Source organism: Haliotis rufescens, unplaced genomic scaffold (genome assembly GCF_023055435.1).
Source record: "Haliotis rufescens isolate VD_foot unplaced genomic scaffold, xgHalRufe1.0.p SCAF_21, whole genome shotgun sequence".
Taxonomy (NCBI): domain Eukaryota; kingdom Metazoa; phylum Mollusca; class Gastropoda; order Lepetellida; family Haliotidae; genus Haliotis; species Haliotis rufescens.
This window is the reverse complement of record NW_025963902.1, coordinates 7,826,797-7,850,754: the sequence shown is the minus strand read 5'-3', so window position 1 is coordinate 7,850,754 and position 23,958 is coordinate 7,826,797. Positions and strand designations below refer to the sequence as shown.

Here is a 23,958-nt window from a genome sequence, read left to right as displayed (position 1 = left end):
AAATGGTAAACATTTTCTGAATCAAACAAATCAAAGACCATCCTCTCTGCCACTAACTTTGGGTTCGGTCATGCCAAACAGGACCTGATCTTGCCAAAAGTACAATGCCACAATGTTCCAAAATTAAAATGGTGAACATTTTCTGAATCAAGGAAACCAAAGACCTTCCTCTTTGTCTCTAATTTCGGGTTCGGTTAAGCCGAAGCAGAAACTGATCTGGCCAAAAGTGCAATGCACAAGGCCACCAAAATTAATTAAAATGGTAAACATTTTCTGAATCAACCCAATCAAAGACCATCCTCTCTGCCGCTAACCTCGGGTTCGGTCATGCCGAAGCAGGACCTGATCTGGCCGTTGAGGAGCGGCGTGAGCCACCTCCGCTTCTGTTCCTCTGTCCCGTACTTGACCAACACCTCCATGTTGCCCGTGTCCGGGGCGTTGCAGTTGAAGATCTGCAAGTGATGAGGTGTGATGACGAAGGCATTGCAGCAACAACAAAAGTTGGATTTCTTTTTTCCTTGCATACAGAGGGGGTCCAAGGGCGCACAACATTCATCCATGTGTTTTATAGGTGATCAGATATACCATCGGTAAGCTTAAACACCATCACAAACTCATTTGGTGATGTTTTCAAAATTGTTTTCAAAAGGCAAAATACAAATTTCTGTTAGGACTGTTTGCATTCATCTAGCAAATTTACCTGTAAATAGAGAATACTAGAGAATACTACGCTCATTCCCGATAGATACCATTTTTACAAAATGAGTTGGCTTTCTATGGTATCTGACCAAAGGAAAGGGATTTATTGTATGATTAGTGTTGTGACTTATCAGTTTGAGTGAACTGTTAGTGCAGCCATGTACATTCGTTCAATCATAAACAAACACTTTTGGACAGATTTGTTTGTTTGTTGTTTAACGCCGCACTCAGCAATATTCCAGCTATATGATGACGGTCTGTAAATAATACAGTCTGGACCAGACAATCCAGTGATTGACATCATGAGCCTCGACCCACATAATTGGGATACGATGACATGCATCAACCAAGTCAGCGAGCCTGACCACCCGATCCCGTCAGTCGCCTGTTATGACAAGCATAGTAGCCTTTTACGACAAGCATGGGTTGCTGAAGACCTATTCTACCCCGGATCTTCACGGGTCTTGTACATGGTAAATGGATTATATATAATACGTCTGTAGAAGATCTATGCAAAACTAATACAGACGGCAAAGTTAATTTGATGGTGTGATGAGCTGGTTTCGTTTAATAAAGTGTTAATCCCGAAACAGTCTTGTTATAGTTTATGAATGAAAACAAAGGTTCCAGCATGAAGTATATTACTGGAATATTGCTAAAAGCAGCGTAAAACCATACTCACTCACTCACTCTTTCATATGTGACCTTATTAAGATCAAGGTTATCCAATCAGGACAAACAATATGACGTCAACCTTGTACGACACATTCGTCACGTACAGATTTAGTATCTCACATGTCTCTTCCCCACATACAGCATAATTTAAAAAGAAACACCTTTTCCAAAATGCTGTACCGGTATCTACACTCATCTCATAAACATTTCAATTTGATTTCAGAAGAAAAATCTCCTTTCAGAGCTGATTTTAGTCCAGATTTTGACAGGCATTTGGAAGTTTGAAGGACAAGAAGACATGAAACTCTCATGGATATTTTCCTTATTGTATTCACGATGACTTGAGGTTGCTTGTCTTCCCTTCCTCCAGGTAATACTGAGTAGGTGTAACAGAGTCCTCACAGACACATGATATGTCTACACACAGTGGGACAAATCTTTGTAAACTCTGAACATTACAGTTGTGAAGTCACTGACGGCTCTGCCACAAGAGCTGAGCCGACAACCCTGTAGGTAGAAACTATTGACGTTTCAAGGAATGGTTTTGTGATTATTTTATGTCCGATTCAGTTACTTTTGTCAGCTTTGATATGTGAGTGAGTGAGTGAGTGAGTTTTGGTTTAACACCGCTGTTAGCAGTATTCCAGTTATATCGTGATGTGTCAGCTTAATGTGGGAGGAAAGCCCAAAGTGATGCTGGTCTCAGACGTTTACCACTTCTGTGAAACCCACGAGCATGGGTATGGTGCTGACAAACCTAGAAACATAATCGGGGTAAACAGGGATTCAAACCCACAATCATAGGTTTCTGACGTGCCCAAGGGACGCAACTCTGCACAGCTAATCGCGGTGTCTTAGACGATAAAAGGAAAAGGTAAATTAACGTCACAGATGATGATGATGATGATGATGATGATCTTCTGCAGGAAGACCCAATCAAATGATACACTGACCGATGGCGCCAGAGGAACTCTTCCCATCTCCTCACAGAAGAATGCGTACTCCAGGTTGGTGAGACCAGCTCCATATTTCCGCTCTGGATCTGACTCTAATGGTAGGAACATATTCCACAGACCTTCTGCCTTTGCTTTTTGCTGTGGAATATGAACAAATCAGGGCTTCATACATCTGAATATGACACAAGATGCCACACTGTGCATCCTCCCTTCAAACCTGGAGGCCATTTTGTTCACATTTATTAGAAGAAAAAACTTAAAATTAAAATTAAAATTAAAAAATCTTATTCTGGTCACACAATATAATAAATACCAATAAATAGCAATTAAATACCAAGAAAATATCACCAGGATAACAAGGCTTTTTTGTTGTTATTTATAAAATCAAAATCAAAATTAACATTAAAATTAAAATAACAAGGCTTTTTGTTATTTATAAAATCAAAATTAAAATTAAAATTAAAATCAAAATCAAAATTAAAATCACAATTAAAATTAAAATCAAACTGCAGTATTTGATTATGTGCTTATTTTGAACATTGTTTCTTTATTCGTATCCGTGCCTACATGTCTTCTAATATTGTTTTTAGACAGTAACTTCTTGTCCATATTTAGCCTTATTTTGCATTTTGCATCTTGCCATTTCAACAATCCATAATTGGGAGAATCTGAATTGTCCAGTTTTTAATCCAACACATACATAGAACCCTTACCGTGAGCTGTGCAAGCTGAGGGTGGACAGTCCACCTGTTGGGGCCATGCAGGTGCTCAAACACCTCCTTCTCAACAGGGACGACATGGTCGGCGAGGAACTGCTTCATCCTGTTGTACAGATCTTGTACACGAGGGGACAACGCATCCACTGACACCGGCATCTGGCCTGAGAATAGAGAGTCAGTGGTGTCATGTGACAGGGTATGTAGGCCAACTTCCCTGTGTTCCTTCCACAGCCATAGGACAGGAAAGTGTGAGGGGTTGCTGAAAAGATCTGATCCTAGGAAGAATGTATAGTACAACCTTAACAGTTTCCTGTGTTCTATCTACAGCCATAGGACGGCACATACAGGACCTACCAACAGTTTCCTGTGTTCTATCTACAGCCATAGGACGGGACATACAGGACCTACCAACAGTCTTCTGTGTCCTATCTACAGCAATAGGACGGGACATACAGGACCTACCAACAGTTTCCTGTGTTCTATCTACAGCCATAAGACTGGACATACAGGACCTACCAACAGTCTCCTGTGTCCTATCTACAGCAATAGGACGGGACATAAAGGACCTACCAACAGTCTCCTGTGTCCTATCTACAGCCATAAGACTGGACATACAGGACCTACCAACAGTCTCCTGTGTCCTATCTACAGCCATAGGACAGGACATACAGGACCTACCAACAGTTTCCTGTGTTCTATCTACAGCAATAGGACGGGACATACAGGACCTACCAACAGTCTCCTGTGTCCTATCTACAGCAATAGGACGGGACATAAAGGACCTACCAACAGTTTCCTGTGTCCTATCTACAGCCATAGGATGGGACATACAGGACCTACCAACAGTCTCCTGTGTCCTATCTACAGCAATAGGACGGGACATAAAGGACCTACCAACAGTCTCCTGTGTCCTATCTACAGCCATAGGATGGGACATACAGGACCTACCAACAGTCTCCTGTGTCCTATCTACAGCAATAAGACTGGACATACAGGACCTACCAACAGTCTCCTGTGTCCTATCTACAGCCATAGGACGGGACATACAGGACCTACCAACAGTCTCCTGTGTCCTATCTACAGCAATAAGACTGGACATACAGGACCTACCAACAGTCTCCTGTGTCCTATCTACAGCCATAGGATGGGACATACAGGACCTACCAACAGTTTCCTGTGTCCTATCTACAGCAAGAGGACGGGACATAAAGGACCTACCAACAGTCTCCTGTGTCCTATCTACAGCCATAGGATGGGACATACAGGACCTACCAACAGTCTCCTGTGTCCTATCTACAGCAATAGGACGGGACATACAGGACCTACCAACAGTTTCCTGTGTCCTATCTACAGCAATAGGACGGGACATAAAGGACCTACCAACAGTTTCCTGTGTCCTATCGACAGCCATAGGACGGGACATACAGGACCTACCAACAGTCTCCTGTGTCCTATCTACAGCAATAGGACGGGACATACAGGACCTACCCACAGTCTCCTGTGTCCTATCGACAGCCATAGGACGGGACATATAGGACATAATGGTCTGAGTCTTCAGTAGGTTCCTCCGTTCTGCCGCCTCGCTGTTCACAGCACGGAGCGTGGGCTGCAGGTGACTTCCGGAAGCTATCTTCCAGCCAATGTCAGCATACATCTCGGCAGCAGCACCAGCAAACTTGGCCCGACTAGAACTGCCCTGACCTGCAACAGTGACGACATCTACATTGTCTGCTTCGGTGGATGTTGTGAACTCAAGGTGAGGTAAATTCATGAGTTCATTAATGAGTTCATGAGTTGTTGTCCCTACCAGATATGCCTCTTTTATACACTCCCTGGAGTACGGCAGCCATCTTGAAAAATGTGAACGCCATATAAAAATCCCAGTTTTCTATTGGTGGAATCTTCATCTGATAACAATAGCGACCAATCAGCTCCTGAACTGTGGGAATCCCCAGGGATTTTAAATCAGCACCTGCCAGACCTGTTGAACAAACGAAGCACAAAGGTATGTGAATATATATCTGGTCACTGGCTCCTACATTGTCAATAAACAGACAAATTGAGGAAAAAGTTAATATCACTCATTTAGAGAATGTTATTTTTTTTGTCTCAAACTATTTTCAATGATAATAATAAAATAACATCACACAGCATCAAATGGTCAGTTAAGCTAATTGTAGAGAGTCATTTTTTGTGAGGTTAAGCTGTCCGGCTAAAGTTCTGTCAGTACAAGAATGCAAGAGATCCTGCCAGATTAGAGCTCAAATATTCATATTACAGTGACGTGCTCACCTAGCACAGACACCTCTAGACACCGGCACCTACCTGACATTATTGTGCCTGACTGAGGCAGGTAGTGGGCCAGACAGCAGGTCGCGAGGTCAGTGACGGGGTCGCCCAGTGTGGACAGTTCCCAGTCCAGGACACCCAGGACATCGGTGGAGGTCATGGCGAACATCAGATTGTCCAGCCTACAACAAACCCACAGCATCCAAGATGTAGAGTTCTTTGTGAGTGAGTGAGTGAGTGAGTGAGTGAGTGAGTGAGTGAGTGAGTGAGTGAGTGAGTGAGTGAGTTGTGTTTAACGTTGCTTTTAACAGTATTCTAGTCATATCACAGCGTGTCAGCTTAATGTGGGAGGAAAGCCCGAAGTGATGCAGGTCTCAGACGTTTACCACTTCGGTGAAACCTAAGAGCACGGGTATGGTGCTGACAAACCTAGAGACATAATCGGGGCGAACCGGGATTCGAACCTACAATCATAGGTTTCTGGCGTGCCCAAGGGACGCAACTCTGCACAGCGAATTGCGGCGCCTTAGACAACTGGGCAACCCGTGCCCCCGGGTTCTTTGTGAAGTGAAACATGACTGACAAATGCTTACCATAATTGTATTTCATTAAACATAGAAGTGATAATCTCAGTTATCACATAATGGAAAGTGTTATCGATGTGATAAACCAGTCTGATTGACTGAACAGTAACCTGTGCATGCCCAACAACAACATGGGGAACATCAGTTAATCTCAAACACAGGCACAACAACACGCACTTGGGGGATGCTTGCAGGATCAATGTCTGTAGGATATGTCATTCATTCTGCTGGAACAAATATCCGCCCGGAGAGCGGAAGGTCCGGGGTTCGATCCCCAGCCATGTCATACCAAAAGACGTTAAAAGATGGCACTTGTTGTTACCCTGTCAGGCGCTCAGCATTAAGGGGCTAAAACATGGACTGGTCAGCTTGGGGTCAGCATACTGTGTCTGAGTGGGGTATTCATGTTAAACTGCGTCATGGTATTTCAGTGAGCTAGCACTATAAATCGGCATCAGTCCGGACAAGTACAAGCAGCCACACACACACAACAGTCACTCTCTCCTGCTGGGACTAACTTCAAGTCTCCTGTCACTCTGTCCTGATGGGACTAACTTCAAGTCTCCTGTCACTCTCTCCTGCTGGAACTAACCTGAAGTCTCCATGAACAATAGTCACTCTCTCCTGCTGGGGATAGTGCTGTGGTATCCAGTTCATGAGGTTGTTAAGAGATGGAATCTCTCTGGTCTTGCTAGCTTCATACTGTTTTGACCATCGCTGAAAGTTCCTTTTTATAAAGTTGCCTGGCAACATAAACTACCCATTTACAGTATTTTATCACTGGGGAGTTAAATGGTGACCAGATACAGTCTCCAATAATACAGCTGACAAAAATATTGCTGGATGCAAACAAGCAAAGTCATGAGTCAGGCAATCATAAGCAACATATGTCAAATCATTTGAATGATAATCATGACAATTTGTAGTTTTTTGGCTATTGTTTTGTTGCCTGTTTGCTTATATTATTGGGGCGGTCGGGTAGCCTAGTGGTTAAAGCGTTCGCTTGTCACGCCGAAGACCCGGGTTCGATTCCCGACATGGGTACACTGTGTGAAGCCCATTTCTGGAGTCCCCCGCCGTGATATTGCTAAAAGCGGCGTAAAACCATACTCACTCACTCACTCTTATATTATCCTTATAATGACAATAATATACCGATACATAGCATTAATTCCCAACAACTCATACTCATAGGGTATGTTGTTTTATGCCGCACTCAGCAAAAATAAGATTTCAGCTATATGACGGTGGTCTGTAAATAATCGAATCATTCCAGACAATCCAGTGAATTAAATCATGAGAATAGATATACATCAACCAAGTCAGTGAGCCTGACCACCCGATCCCGCTAATCGCCTTTTACGACAAGCATGGGTTCCTGAAGACCAATTCTAACTGGTATCTTCACAGCTTCTATAGTGTGTACAGATATAACACCCAGGTCAACACTTTGTGTACATTCAATTTGAATTCTCAGCTCCGTGGGGAGCATAAATCTCCTGATGGCAGTTAAACCTACCTTTCCTTCCGAAAGTGTCCAGTCCAGCTTTACTGATGTCAACCGAGTGTAATTTACACAGCACGTCGACCATGCTGAAGTACAGTGCTCGCACCTCGTCCAGGCTGACACCCATCTGACAAGGCATCTTGAAGACATGCCCCTGCAGGTACTCCATCAGGTAGAACGGTGTTCCCACGATGCTGCAACGTCACAGATAGGCCACACGTTTTAATATTTGTATGGTTTGCAAGTTATATGCTGATCATTTGGCTTGGGTGGGTTGAAATATAAATAAATTTGCATGTTAATTTTGCTAAACCTTTATTTCAGTTAGTTGGTTCAGTGGGGAAAAATCGATGCTAATTCTGCATGATGTTTACTATTTTCATAGAAGATGTACCTTTACTTCAGTAAGAGAAGGCTTTTCTCTCCTTTAGGTGTTTGCTGTGGACTTTTAACAAAGAATTTGATCAAATTTGCCAATAAATATTCAGTTACTCAACTGTATGATTTTTTTAAGTTGTCTCATTTTATGTTTTCACAGGTTATTTAATAACAATTGATAGAACGGGGATGGCTCAGGCTACTAACATGACTGAGTCATCTTTTGAATCATTACTGAAGATAGGTTGTGTTTAAAACACTAAACCATTTTATCCTGCTCTCTTGAAGTTTTTGTGCGAACAATAAATACAAAAACTCTGGATGATCAGGCCCATACTTGATTATTTATTTGTAATATAGCTGTTATATTGCTTAGTGTGTCAATAAACAACACCCAAACAAAATACAACAATAATTTCTTTGGCCATGTGGAGACCGCCTCCGTGGTCTAGTGGTAGAGCTTCCGCCCCGAGAAGGACTTCACCAAAAGGCGTTAAAAGATAGTACGTATTTTTTAACCCTGCCTGGCACACGGCATTAAGGAGTGAAAACAAGGAGTCAGTGCACTGTGTCTGAGTGGGGTATTCACGTTAAACTGTGACATGGTATCTCAGTGGGCTAACGCTATGAAAAATGAGTGAGTGAGTGAGTATAGCTTTACGCCGCTTTCAGCATTATTCCAGCAATATCACGGAGAGGGACACCAGAAATAGGCTTCGCACATTGTACCCATGTCGGGAATCGAACCCGGGTCTTTCGTCGTGACGAGCGGACGCTTTAATCACTAGGCTACACGACCGCCCCCTATGAAAAATGACATTAGTCCTGACTCATAAAAGCAGCCACACAAACACGTCGCTATATAAGCGCAATAATTTTGAACGCAATGTTAAACCTCAGTTCATGTCACCTCACCTTGGTCACGTGGACAAAGTGTTTGACTGCACCAAAATGTCCATCCAGGATCCAGGATAAGACTCAGACATGTCCTCCACATATTTACCTTTCCTTGTCACAGTAGTTCAACATCTGGGGGACGGGAACGCCGTTCTCCCCGACAGCCTTCATCACCCGATACTCTCGGTCCACTGCGTGGGCAGACGGCAACAGTGAACCAGGCTACAATATATCATATTATATATATTTGTATAATGCACTTTCCAATTAATAACAGCTCAAATGTGCTATGAACATAACGGATCCTTAATATTCCTTCGGTGAACGGATCAGTGTGCAATTCTCAGCTCCCTGAGGAGTATACAACCCAAGCATTCTGAGACATGCCAGAAGGATAATGGTCACATAACCACCTCCTCCTCCTGGGTGAAGAGAGGCATATAAAAACAAAGTCACTTGCCTCAGGAGAAGCGACATGTGTTACATGTGCTTCAGTGTGGGGCAGGACCGAAGCCACTACTCTCAGGAGTGAGTGAGTGAGTTTGGTTTTACGCCACTTTTAGCAATATTCCAGCAATATCACAGCGGGGGACACCGCAAATGGTCTTCACACATTGTACCCATGTCGGGAATCAAACCCGGATCTTCGCCGTGATGAGCGAACGCTTTAACCACCAGGCTACCCGACCGCCCCTCTACTCTCAGGAGTCTAGCTGTCGAAAACCCAATGGCAGAAAAAATACTGACTTACTATTGTTTCTTATTTAATATATTTCACATTTGCATCCTATTCATAGGACCGCCTCCATGGTCTAGTGGTAGAGCGTCCGCCAGAGAGCAGAAGGTCCAGGGTTCGATCCCCGGCCACGTCATACCAAAAGACGTTAAAAGATGGTACTTGTTGTTACCCTGTCTGGCGCTCGGCATTAAGGGACTAAAACAAGGACTGGTCGGCTCGGAGTCAGTATACTGTGTCTGAGTGGGGTATTCATATTAAACTGCGGCATGGTATCTCAGTGAGCTAGCACTATAAATCGGCATCAGTCCGGACTAGAACAAGCAGCCACACAAACACATACACTACTGCCTAGAAGTTCATTCCCCTTACACGCATGGGCAACGCGTTACGCAACCAGTGTGCATCGGGTTGGTCACGCGTGTGAGACCCGTGTGCAACGCGTTGCACACGGGTGTGCACCCCGTCCGCCACTCGTGTGCAACGCGTGACACACTCATTAGAGGGGGAACAAACTTTTGACCAAAGGAGGACCCGTGTTAAGCTGAACCTGAAGGTGGTAACAAGGAGAGAAAATTTTGTTATCCTGACGAAAAATGATAATACACATGTATTTCCTAATGTCTCCTTTCTTTATGTGATTTTGTGGGAATAACATGAATACTGTTGCGATTAAATAGATCTGTTTTGTTTTATACGACCATTGCTTCTAAATCCGATGGTGTTAAGAGAATACATGGTCCTGGAACATGTTATTGCAATTGAAATGCTTTTATTGTGATTTGACATTAACCGTCTGTAGTACGACTTTCAGTGATAATATGCGCATTGTTTTCATTGGACCCTAATTACTTTATGATGACTTGGACTCTTTATCACATCTCCATAGCCGTGAGGCTGGAAAAGAGCAGCATGTAATTAATGAGGGTGGGTTATATCATTGAGGATACACTTGAGGGAGAGAATACTAATTACCGTACTACAGGAAGAGACCTGTAGACGTAAGCGCGGGGTTGTGTTTTAGCTGGCCGTTTGATAATGGCCGCCAGGAGAAGTGAGCTTTGCCTGCGTCATCTAAAATAAATAATAAGATACAGCAGTGTTATTTTCACGGTCTGTTGAATAAACTCCCAGCGAAACGGTCAATGTATCTTCTACTTGATCCTTGATACATCATTTTGGCATTCACAATATATAGTATTTCAACGTACAAAGGAGCACTGATCTAAAGCAATTCCGCGGGAGTAGTTGTTACCTGTGCATTACTGTATTTTCCCAGTGAGTACCCGGATGATATAGCAGAAATCTAGACTTGTTCGCGACCTGTGCTCGCCATTCGTAAGTGCATTTTAATTGAAAGTAGAAGGACGTATGGAATACAGTTTTTGAAATGTAGGTATATTTGTGGGGAGCATCGGTAATGGTGATGCAGTTTTGATAAGTCACTTGCTTGGTAATTGTGCGATCTTCGTGTACACTATTTTGACTTGCAACACAGAGTAAATATTTCACTGAACATTGCTTATTTTACCGTGTGTATATGTTTACATTCAAAATGTAAACAGATTTCACTAAGGAAATGTATTAAACGCCTAAATATTCAGTTTATTTTACAAATTAACTAAAAAATATGTCCATCTTTATTAATATGATAACGAATTCCAAATATTTGTTTATGCTTAATATCATCACCAAGTACAGTTCTGTATTGTTTGGCTTCTTTTCTTAGCATAATTAATATATTGTGATGTGTTTAAGCTCTCTTGGTCGTCTTTATCATTTTTAGTCAGTCGGTTAAATAAATGAATGGATTATTCAGTCAATTTGTAAAATGACTGAAATATTTAGATATTTAATCAATTGCCTGAGTGAATCATATTTTACACATTGACTGTAACATATACACGCTTACAAAAGAAAATACTTGTGAAAACACCGTCTATCGCGCATCGAAGAACTTCCCAACCAAACGGAAAGGAACAAGAATGATTCTGTTCAAAGCTGCAGCGAATGAATGAAAACAAAATGCAAATATCATTATAACAACCTACCAAAGTTATAATGTATCCGGGAATATCAACATACAGGAACAATATCCATTGCGTCTGCAACTGTACAAAAATACTTATTCGATGTAAAATGTCTATGTGAGAATCAAATACTTTAATAATAATTATTTGGAAACAATATTTGGAATATATATGAAATATATTAAAATATTTAAATATATCGTTTTTAAACATTAATTAAATGTATCGAATAGTATAACCCGTGTTTGTTTCTTAACTGATCACTTATTTTGTTTCAATTGTTTCACATAAGTGCCAAGTTAGCTGAGAAAGCCCACGTGACAACTATTTTTATCATGTCCACGGTTCTTAAAAACATACATTGAGTTAGATAACAATGAACAACCAGTCAGTGTATTATCGGTTACCCTTTGAACAAAGTATGTTGTTTTTACATCTGTACTTCACGCCATGATATTAGTATTCCCTAGGTTTAGTAACCCTACCTTCACATGTAAACACTTACTTTTGACATATCCACTGTGCAAGATAACAGTAATTAATCAATCAACGTATTTCCTGTTGATCCTTTGATGTCTGGGAATGATCAGTTGATTTACAAAAAAAGTAAAGCAACTGATCATACATCACTTGCTGGGCTGCGACGTGCATAACTCACATTCCACCTCACTTCAAACCTGGATTTAGATTAAATAATTACCCCAGGTACAAGACAGACCAAATTTGAACCTTTATCGGGTAATCTGAGTGGTGCTACAACTAAGTATACATGTTATAAATTCATTAACTGAGCAGCAAGTGAATTACGACAAATACAGAAGTGTAGGGTTATACCAGAAAATGTGGATGACAACAAGGGAGTAGTAATTGTATCATCCACGCAATCCGAAATCCGCAAATGCTTTCACTCAGGGATACTTTTTTATTATCAAACTGTAACAATCAGGGGTATTTCCAAATGACGACATCCGATGAGCTTTCGCCGTTATTTGTCTGTTTGTTTAGGCTGAAGAAATTTATTACCATGCGCCCTTTGTTGAAATCTTCATAGATCACGGGTACCCAATCAGTTTTCAAAAATGCGTAAGTTTATTTAGCTGTCCTTGCAGACTGGTAGCCCAGTCTCTTGTCACGCTCGGTTGCGTTAACGAGCAAATTGACTCACGGCAGCTAGTAAGCCCAAGCGGAATTCCAAAGGTCGTGTTACCTGAAGAATCAACCTTCATTTGCGAAATATCTACTGCTCTCAAAATCAATATTTCTCCCAATACTAAAAGTCAGAACTTTCTAACCAAGGAGTACCAGTTGAAACTGATCGATGGCTGAACATTCCGAGGGAAGACAACCAGTGTCCACTCTGTGATTCTATCGCTGTGGGAGATGAATTGCATTATATATTCCGATGTGAAGCTTTCCACCAACGGCGATATGAACTCTTAAATAAGCAATATCTTAAGTTTCCAAACATTTAAGAAAATTATGACCACTAACAGTGTAAGAAATCTAAAAGGCCTATCTAAATTCCTTAACAATGTGTACAATACAATTGGTAAATTGTATTAGTATCCACGTATCCTATTTTTATTAAATTGTACATAATAAAAATTGTAGATAATTGTATGTCATGTTATTCTAAGAATAAATGAGTTTGAGTCCGACACCCGAGAAGAAGCCAGAGATTAGTGCCCCTTTTTGAATAGTTTACAATCATGTGTTTTACGGTTAGCTGTGTTGGCTTAAACGTATTTTTATTTCAAAAGAAATCTGGATCGGTAAACAAGCAAAACTTGCTTATGTAATACCTCTCCAGGTAACAACTTAACAACAGCTGGATATATATAAGAGAGTGGTGAACATAAACATACAAAATGCACAAGTGAAATACACGAAGCCAATACACTGAAGCAAGTGGGGTCGGTGAAATAAGGTAATGCAGTTTTCCTTTACTACATGCATAAAATTAAGCTACTCAAACCTTTTGTTTTTGACAATGAGGTCGTGAACTGATTTAAGAAGAGTCATGTTTGTAGAACTGCTTAACTACTGCCATGTAATATCATTTTTAGACCATACCCATGTGTGTAGAAATACACAGTGTTTCTGATATTATCGTATTTTTTAACAGTTATAGAAAAAGTGAATTGCATCTTCAAGGTGATATCCACAAGTGCAGTCTGGTATGTCTGATACATGTCGTCTAAACTTATCAGCGTTTAAGTCACTGCAGCCGAGCCTAAGGCGACAGTGGACAATTTGGCATGATCTATGAAAATATTTGAAGTCAAAATTATTAATAATTGCATCAGAACGATTAATTAAGGATTTGATTTCTTTTAATGAGCGAGCATTAGTTACTTCATCGGATAGAGGGTTCCGCAGGTTGATCATATCCAGAAGAAATGATAATAAGCATAGGACTGTGTTCTACATTTGATTGTTTGTATGTTGAATCTTTTTCTAAGGTTATATTTGCTGTTATCAGAGAATTGAATATACACTTTTCAAATATTTTGGCTAAGCAACTTGTGAGTGCTACAAGTCTATAATTTGAGCATTCATGTTCATCGCTGACACTGACACCGCATCAGCCCGGCAGTGGACTTGACACAATTATTTGCGCACCGATTATATAACTCCTACAGACAGGTGGGGTGGTTGTTCAAAGCGAAACGGACGACCCCGTCTGTTATCTAATAAATGTTGTGCGGCGCCTTTGATCTTGCCTCCAACCATACACCTTATAGTAGTAAACGACGATCAGGATGGCCTGGAAATAAACACGATTCTGTCTGCCCAGTGCATCCACAATTAACTATAATGCAATTGCACTTCTTTATTTAATCATTACGCTTTTTTACCCTAATAGTACAAGTGCTTCCCCGTGTGCGAGATAGGCTTAAGTCGGAAAGCGCACGTTAAATCTCCGAGGTACCTATCTACCAGAACTCTATTTGCTATTCTGGCCATACATAAATATATGTAAGTTACGTACATGGGGAGGCTAGATTATTTACAGCTTACAGCAATATAGTGCAAATATTATGTTCAATAAAAGAAAACGTTGATAGATCTATAACACACTTTTTGTACTATTAAACCAACTGTGGACTTTTAAGACATTTTCGCTTATTGTAATAACATCTAGCTAACCAATCATGTCTATCTCTGAAATCCACAAGCATAGTTGCTGTCAAACCTAAAAAACATATTCAGGGAGGTCAGTTTTGACTTGCCAAGCACCTTAAGGTGAGTTTATTTTTAAACTGTCAAAAGCGATTGTCCCTTCAATACTAGTATATGTCTGGAAGCTGTCTCTCGGACTGTTATGAGTTGTGATGTATTTTATTATATAACTGGGGAATGTTCAAATTAGTTACTGTCATTTAATCCAACGTTCTAACTGTCAACGGTCTCAACAGGATCATAGGTTTGGTTATATATCTCCTCCCTGTCTCTATGTCTTAAGTTGTTAATCGGTAACTGCGGTCCAAATGTATCAACTTATTCATCTATTGTTGCAAACTTGACTGATTTAAACATATCTTATTGATCATGAACTACTCAGTCAGTCAAGCACCTGTATCAGAAATGTAAAACCAGCCATGTTTCATGTAGTCCCAATATCACTGAAAAATGCCGATGTAACGTGACAAATAAATTTACTCACAGACAATATATTTTTCGTGAGAGTGAAGCACAATTTTATTAAAGTTTTATTAACAATTTTAATAAACTATAATAATATTAATATTAAAATTCATCATCACTTGCCAAGTTTATGAAAATGTCCCCATTTGGGAGATGTCACATATAAACAAGGATTCGAACTAAGTTTGATCGTCTTTGACACTGAGGTTTATCCCCACTTTGCCAGCAAACTGCAGAAGATTAACAGTGAGTGAGTGAGCATCGTTTCTATGTTTATACATGAAAAGATGTCATGCCAAAAACGCTCACAGTAGTTAGTAAGTAAACTCACGACCTGTCATGACCTGGTTGAGTGACTTCCTCAAATCAACGTGAAAGGATTACCCACAGAGAAAGAAAGGATTAAAGTCACCCATAAATCTTATCCTAACGTAGTACTCCAACTTCTAAATGCCTCTCAAAGAAGGATTAAAATCCTAAAGATATCCTATCTACGTGGTATAGGTACTCACAACCTCTAATAATAAACTGTTACGTTTGGTATCCCCAGCAATACTCACTAAGGTCATTGGGCAAATGTAAAAATCACAAACCCTAACGAGATTCTGTCTACATGGTCACACCCGGTGATTGTGAAGATCTCAAATTTTATCAACAGTCAGACAGCATGGCTGTTCATATTCATTTACAACATCCTCTTATAATTAGTATAAAAGTGTCCCACACAAAACCTTCTTTTATTTATTTTTCAAAATACAACACAGAAAGTGGGGTGTGGGCAAATGGGACATATTCCTACGTGAAATAATGAGACATTAGTAGTGGTGACGGCTATGTCATAATTGAACTGTCTAAAGCATAAATTTGGCGAACGAAAAACGTTATATTTGCAATCAAATGGAATGACTCGTGTGGGCAAATGAATATGTTCGCAATCCACAAACAATTATTTTATTAATGGCGAACATTTACCAACCCGCGACAATCGTGTCAACACGGGGCTTCCCTTAGCAATAAACTCGCATCTAAATTCACTACTGTTCTACTGTCGGCTAGCCACAATGGCTAGACTGGACCCTAGTGGAATGGTTCATGCCATAAAAGTCTAGCAACCGAACACTAATTAAGATGGGCTGACCTTGTATTTACGGTCTGGTGAACACAGCTCAATGGCCGCTCATTAACTCAAATTTCACATCTCACTGTTTTGTTTTATCTCACTATTCATTTGATAAATTTGTCAACTTCAACTGGAACCCGGTCCCGTGTTACACGCGTGGCACATGCGATGCACACCCGTTGCAAACCCGTGTCCAACGGGTGCTCACCCCGTGTGCAACCCGTTGAGCACCTGTGTCACATGCGTGTTACACGCGTTCTCAACGCGTGTTAGGGGAATGAACTTTTAGGCAGTAGTGTACACGTACATGCACGTCGCTATATAAGTGCAATAATCTTGGACGCGACGTTAAACCCCATTTCACCTCACCTCACCTATTCATAGCTTTTCCATGGCATAGCACCCTTTTTATATAAATCTGTGCATTAAAATTGTTTTGATGCTACATTATATGTTGTGTAATGATATCGGTCATATATTTACAACATGCTTCCCGCAAAAAGTGACTATGCTTATCGTAAGAGGCAAGTAATCGGGTGGTCAGACTCGCTGACTTGGTTGATGCATGTCATTGTATCCCAATAGCGTGGATCGATGCTCATGATGTCAATCACTGGATTGTCTGGACCAGACTTGATTATTTGCAGACCGCCGTCATATAGCCAGAATATTGCTGAATGCGGCGTTAAACAACAAACAAACATATATTTACAAATCCCTTACTTGCATAAAGCACAATCAATAACATTCAACAGTGCAGTAGTTGAATGTAACAGTGAATGTAATAGTGTTCTGAAAATGGGTTCTTCCCAAACTTCTGTTTAGAACTTTTGTTCCACAGGATCTCACACTCCGGCGCAGTGGTGACTTCACATAACACCACTGCCACAGGCTAATTTGCATATCACGTGACCAGACTTTCTCTTGTTTGTAAACAAACACGCTTTTTCAGAAATCAGAATAGAACAGACTAATATAAGTATTTGGGAGCGCTTTACATATTGTTTTGCATAATTTATATAAATATGCTACCACTGCGACAGTGAGTTGCATGACAATACATATATACACATCAAAGTGACCCTATTGCTAGCTCTCCGTAGGGTTTCGATGACAGCACTTGGAGCCGTACAACCAATGTAAACATAAGATAACTACGCAAATGGAAATAGTTTTTCACGATTTAAGATATTTTCTTAATGATAGTTAACCATTCTATGACATATGTTTATCTATATATGTAGACTGTGTAAGATGTGACGAATCGTCACATGGCGCTGGCCTGTGGCAGAGGTACTATGCTGGTCGAATGGAACTCTGGGTAGGAGAGTGGTTCGATCTATTCCAGCCAGGACTACTTTCTCAGAGGAACTACTTGTTCACATGAATTCCAGTGGTTCCCCATGGTCAGCAACTTGTGCTACCCTCACAGACTATCCTCGCAGACTACCCTCACAGACTACCCTCACAGACTACCCTCACAGACTATCCTCACAGACTACCCTCACAGACTATCCTCACAGACTACCCTCACAGACTATCCTCAGACTATCCTCACAGACTACCCTCACAGACTATCCTCACAGACTAGCCACTGTGAACCCCTGATCACTATCTTTGCTTTGTGGGGGCACGGGTGGCCCAGTCGTCTAAGGCGCCACAATTCGCTGTGCAGAGTTGCGTCCCTTGGGCACGCCGGAAACCTATGATTGTAGGTTTCGAATCCGGGTTAGCCCCAATTATGTTTCTAGGTTTGTCAGCACCATACCCGTGCTCATGGGTTTCACCGAAGTGGTCAACGTCTGAGACCTGCATCACTTCGAGCTTTCCTCCCACATTATCTGACAGGCCGCAATATAACTGGAATACTGTTAAAAGCGGTGTTAAACCCAACTCACTCACTCTTTGATTTGCTCTTACAGCAACCAAATAAGATCAACAATTCTACTAAATGCAGCGCTACATTTCCATGATCCACTTACCGGCTTCTTCCTCAGCACTAACTTCTTGCCGCCATATTGTACCAGATATGTTGGATTGCTCTGGCCGTGTTCAAAATTCTTGATGACCGGCAAGTCTGTGGACAAAGGGTGATACTTCAAACAAGGGGGGTGGTCGGGTAGCCTAGTGGTTAAAGTTCGCTCATCACGCTGAAGACCCGGGTTTGATTCCCGACATGGGTACAATGTGCAGAGCTCCAGATAAGCTGCGTATCTGCGTGAAATACGCATCAGAAATGCAGAAATACGCAGTAAAATATAATCCAAGCGTATCAAATACGCAACGAACATTACAGATACGCTACAAAAATAAAAAATTTTGCGTATCATCAAAGTATTGTGAAGTAACCCTGCGTATTCGATTAGCAAATCAGCAACTTATTTTGAAATTATAAACGGGCATTCCGTCAACCTTGCCAAACTCCACAATGACAGTTACATCCTGATCATTAGCCATCACACTTTCTAGTGGAAGTATCGTGGTATTTTTGAGTCCTATAAAGCTCTCGAACCCACACGACACCAGTTTGCAGGGACTAGATGAATAGTGTTTTTAAATATTTAACTTAAATACCCACATGTGTAAAAACTAGTGGGTAACAGAAATTTGAATACGCAGATAGAATTACTGATACCCAATGATTTTAAAATGCATGGGTAAAATACCCACAACACCAAAAGCTTATCTGGAGCTCTGAATGTGTGAAGCCTATTTCGTGTGTCCCCCGCCGTGATATTGCTGGAATATTGCTAAAAGCGTCGTAAAACCACACTCACTCACTACAAACTAGGCATTGGCAGATCCAGGAGGCATTAAGGGGTTCAGTTGTGTAGCGTGTGGAGGCCATACTATTTCCGAGTCTCGTGATGGGAACTGAACCATGGGTGTTTTGATCTAGGGTCGGACGTTCTGTCCACATCAACAAAAAGATTAACTATACGCTACAGTGTCAATGTTAACTATTGATGTTAAGCTGTCAACAATGTATTGCCATCGGACAATGGATGACTGCGATGTGTCGAAAGTTGTTACACCCCTTCTAGAAACAATCATCACAGTGAGTGAGTGATTGAGTGAGTGAGTGAGTGAGTGAGTGCAGCTTTGAACAATATTTCAGTCATATCACATCAGCTTGATGACGAGGAGAAAAAACAGGATGTAGGTGTTTCCCATTTGGCGAAACACATTAGGATGGGCATGGTGCAGAGAGAGCAAGAATAATTTTCATTTCTGAGATTTGGGCCCATGATTAGCTGATCCTTGCGCTGTGGTACCTCTTCCCAAGGAAAGAGATTAACTGAATTTAAAAGTCCACTTTCCACAATTGCCAAACTAGGCTTGAATCTTGTGGCTCGAACGAAGCGGCACCAGTGTTTATTACGAGTCATGTGCCTTCTGTTGATCAATCAGATTCCACCCCTGGAATGTATGTGTTAAGTACATGTACCAAATTTCCTTACATTTTGAACAAAAATGGATCTGTAATGGCCACAAGACAGCTTTCAGTAATGTAATGAAATGTTTTTCAATATAGCTGGCGTGGTTTCTGAGGCGGATTTACAACAGACAAACAGGCCATGACCAAGCTTACTGGACTTTCGGCTGACCTAAATATGGACTTTGCCGTGTTCATAGTTTCAGTAAAATTCCATAAATTTTTATATTTGTTTAAAAAAGTTTTATTCATGTTTTCATATCTTAGTAGCTCATATCAGGCTCCACACATAAACAATCATCCCGTCACTAATACCAAAAATTATGAATAATGTCAGTTTTCGGCAGTTATACCTTTTATTGTATTAAGGTTCTGTTTATACCCCCCAAACACGTACCCAATGATGACTGTCCTAATGTTGTGCTGAGGTACTCTGCCAGGCCATGGACAGGAAGGGCCAGGTGATTAGGCACAGACACCGTGCCCTCCACATACCCCCTCAACTGTAGACCCAGCGCCACCTCTAGGTCACACACAGCCTTCTCAGCATCCGACACCTGGAATTAATAGTGGAGTTTTTTGTCAATTTTATCTTCTGATTTGTGGTCTGGCAGATACAGCGTCTGCCAGGAGTGGAAGGTTTGTGGTTCAATCCCCACCTCATTATCCCAAAAGACGCTAAAAGATGGTACTTGTTCTTACCCTGCCTGGCCCTCAGCACTAAAGATTGTTGTTGGTTTGTTGTTTCACGCCGCACTCAGCAATATTCCAGCTATATGACGGCGGTCTGTAAATAATTGAGTCTGGACCAGACAATCCAGTGATTGATATCATGAGCATCGATCCACACAATTGGGATGGATGACATGCATCAACCAAGTCAGGGAGCCTGACCACCTGATCCCGTTAGACGCCTTTTACGACAAGCATAGTCGCCTTTTACTGCAAGCATGGGTTGCTGAAGACCAATTCTACCCCGTATCTTCACGGGTCTCAGCATTAAAGAAACAAGCATGAAATACTCATATCCCCAGCCAATATGCCATGTACAGTTGCTCGAAAAACATTTTTTTCAAAAATCCCAAACTATCAAAAGGCACCAGTTAATCACTAAACCTATCTATGTTCCAAGTTTGGTTAGATATCTCTCATCAGTTCTGCTCCGGAAACAAAATGTGACAGACTGACAGATGGAGGAAGAATGGACGGACAGCACCCATTCCTATATCCCACTTCCACTTTGGCACTGGGCATAATAAAAATGGTTGGTTCGCAAGACCGTATATTTTGTTTCAATAGGTACCCATATTAATGGTATGTCAATGGGTTAGCACTATAAAACCGGACACACACACGGACACAGACACACACACATTGAATATAAGTGAAATAATAACGAGACATTAAAAACCCATTTTACCCCACCTCTTATCTGTCGATCTGGAACTACAGACAATCTCACCTTGATAGTATGCCATCCCAACCTTCGAGCTGCCTTCAGGTTAACGCCAAGGTCATCAAGGAAGACAATCTCGCCTGGTTGTACATCCAGTTTCTTCTGACAGATGCGGTAGATCTCGGGGTCGGGCTTCCTGACACCCACGCGTGAAGATTCCACTATCTGTCAACAAATACTCAATCATTTTAGAAAATGAGAATATAAAGTTCATTGATTTCAAAACTACATTTTTAAGAAGCAAGCCTCTCTTATGGTTAACTCTGCCATGTTTCCTAAATTCCATCGGGCCCAGCAAATTACCTGTTTCTTCATTGAAACTTGTTGAGAATGTGAAGATTATCTGTTTCAAGAAATTACATTGAATAGCTGTTTGTTGTTTAATGCTGCACTCAGCAGTATTCTAGCTATATGACAGCGGTCTGAGAGTAATCAAATCCATGCTATTGGGATACAATGACATGCAATCAACTAAGTAAGCGAACCCAACCACCCGATCCACTTCGCCTCTTACGACTAGCATAGGTTGCTGGGGACCTAAATTCTTACTAGAGTGAATGAGTGAGTTGGGTTTAACGCCGTTTTTAACAGTATTCCAGTTATATCACGGTGTGTCAGCTTAATGTGGGAGGAAAGCACGAAGTGAAGCAGGTCTTGGACGTTTACCACTTTGGTGAAACCCACAAGCACGGGTATGGTGCTGACAAACCTAGAACCATAATCAGGGCAAACCGGGATTCGAACCCACGATCATAGGTTTCTGGCGTGCCTAAGGGACGCAACTCTGCACAGCGAATCACGGCGCCTTAGACGACTGGGCCACCCGTGCCTCCCAATATTTACTAGAGTCCCCATGGGTTTGAGTAATTACAAATCCATCATAAGGCCATACCAATGAACTTGTTCGTTTTTATAGACTTCTTGGTCAAAATGCCATGATGACAAATCAAAACAAAAATACACAAATGGTATCCGGTTGATCTAAAGTCAATTTCCAAAACCGAAACCCTCTTAAACACACCAAAAAACAAAGATTTTTTATTAATTCAGGTAGATTTACCTAACAATTTGAGGTACATGGCCTTTAGCATTTTAGCTGTGTGAAAATCAAACTAAAATGGATTTTTCCTCAAGAGGAAATCTTCAGCCAAATGCAGCCATATACCAGTTAGACTTCTCGTAACAAAATCCCACCCAAAATGATTGTATTGAGAAACCAGGGTATACAGAAGTAACCAATTTGTTGGTTATATTTACATAAAGCTGAGATAATAGAGATACAGTCAAGTTTCGTTAATCCAACACTCGTTAATCCGACAACCGATGGGAAAATCAGTTCTAATTAGACCCGTTAATCAGACAGTGAGTGAGTGAGTTGGGTTTTACACCGCTTTTAACAGTATTCCAGTTATATGACAGCGTGTCAGCTCAATGTGGGAGGAAAGCCCGAAGTTATGCAGGTCTCAGACGTTTACCACTTCGGTGAAACCCACGAGTACGGGTATGGTGCTGACAAACCTAGAAACATAATCGGGGCGAACCGGGATTCGAACCCACAATCATAGATTTCTGGCGTGCCCAAGGGACGCAACTCTGACAGCGATTCGCAGCGCCTTAGACTACTGGGCCACCTCTGCCCCCGTTAATCAGACAGTGTCGCACTCTGGGAAAAACAGGATTAACCACATGTTTAGATTACTCAAACTCATTAAAATCAGATACAAGTTCTACCTCTGAGGACATCCCATTACAGGTCACGTCAGAACGACCATTCGTGAACTTTGACAACCAATGACATTACTAACAGAAAGTCGACATAAGCCACTAAGAAAGCAGCTTTCTTGAGCTTGTGGCACTAGTTTCAAACTGGCGACTTCAATCCCAGACTATGCTTTTTAAAATATTTTGAATCAGTCATACAGTCCGTAACAGTAGTTTTGTGTTAAGCTTTAGTGGTTACATGATTAGAAAACATATTCCGCTAACAATGTAACATGACAATATGAATATTTCATTCGTCATTTTTTAATTACAACATGTTTGTATTGTTATCTATCGTGTACTTGTCTGAGTTTCGATCACAAATGTTGATACTACTTAATTTCGTTTATCAGACATACTCGTTAATCTGACATAATCTTATGCAACCGACCATGTCGGGTTAAAGGTACTTGAATGTAGTTAAGGGACAAAAGATATGAACAGCAAGTAAGAAAAAAGTCAAGCTATTTCATCTCCTTCAGTAGCCTAAAAGCTTCAACCCTCAAACGGGCAGAAATACTGACCACATCAAATAAGGACATATCCATGGCCAGGGCAGTGGTGCCAGTGTTGATGTCATCAACGAACCAGTTGTTGGTCAGCAGCGCCAGCTTGTAGCCTTCAGCTTTGAGACAGTGTACAGCATCAACTATCACAGGATATGGCTGTCTGCTCCATCCAGCAAACAAATCTTGTAACAGTGTCATGTCAACACTTCTTCCAGTCTGAAAAAAAAGTAAGTGATATGCTGATATTTTGTTGTCTAAAACATGGCTTGTTGTTGACACTGCAAGGGTTTGAAAACAACCAAACAAGTCAAGATAAAGATTCATGTTAAAACTGACCAGTCTGAACCAAACAAGTCAAGTTAGAGCTTCATGTTAACACTGTCCAGTCTGAAACAAACAAGTCAAGTTAGAGCTTCATGTTAACACTGACCAGTCTGAAACAAACAAGTCAAGTTAGAGCTTCATGTTAACACTGTCAAGTCTGAAACAATCAAGTCAAGTTAGAGCTTCATGTTAACACTGTCCAGTCTGAAACAAACAAGTCCGGTAAAGCTTCAT

General features: G+C 41.2%; 1 protein-coding gene across 1 annotated transcript in view; it reads right to left on the bottom strand.

Moving 5' to 3' along the window:
• The window catches only part of LOC124111499 (acyl-CoA dehydrogenase family member 10-like), a 37,536-nt gene that overhangs the window by 9,394 nt on the left and 4,184 nt on the right, over positions 1–23,958 (bottom strand). Inside the window, exons 4-16 of the mRNA XM_048401203.1 lie at positions 23,416–23,616; positions 21,137–21,295; positions 20,072–20,231; positions 18,221–18,315; positions 8,811–8,926; positions 7,442–7,623; positions 6,515–6,665; positions 5,375–5,520; positions 4,857–5,030; positions 4,538–4,750; positions 3,044–3,210; positions 2,328–2,468; positions 315–452 (exon numbers count right to left, since the gene is read on the bottom strand). Of these exons, the coding sequence (XP_048257160.1) occupies positions 315–452; positions 2,328–2,468; positions 3,044–3,210; positions 4,538–4,750; positions 4,857–5,030; positions 5,375–5,520; positions 6,515–6,665; positions 7,442–7,623; positions 8,811–8,926; positions 18,221–18,315; positions 20,072–20,231; positions 21,137–21,295; positions 23,416–23,616 (2,043 nt within the window). The remainder of the gene's footprint in view (positions 1–314; positions 453–2,327; positions 2,469–3,043; positions 3,211–4,537; positions 4,751–4,856; positions 5,031–5,374; positions 5,521–6,514; positions 6,666–7,441; positions 7,624–8,810; positions 8,927–18,220; positions 18,316–20,071; positions 20,232–21,136; positions 21,296–23,415; positions 23,617–23,958) is intronic.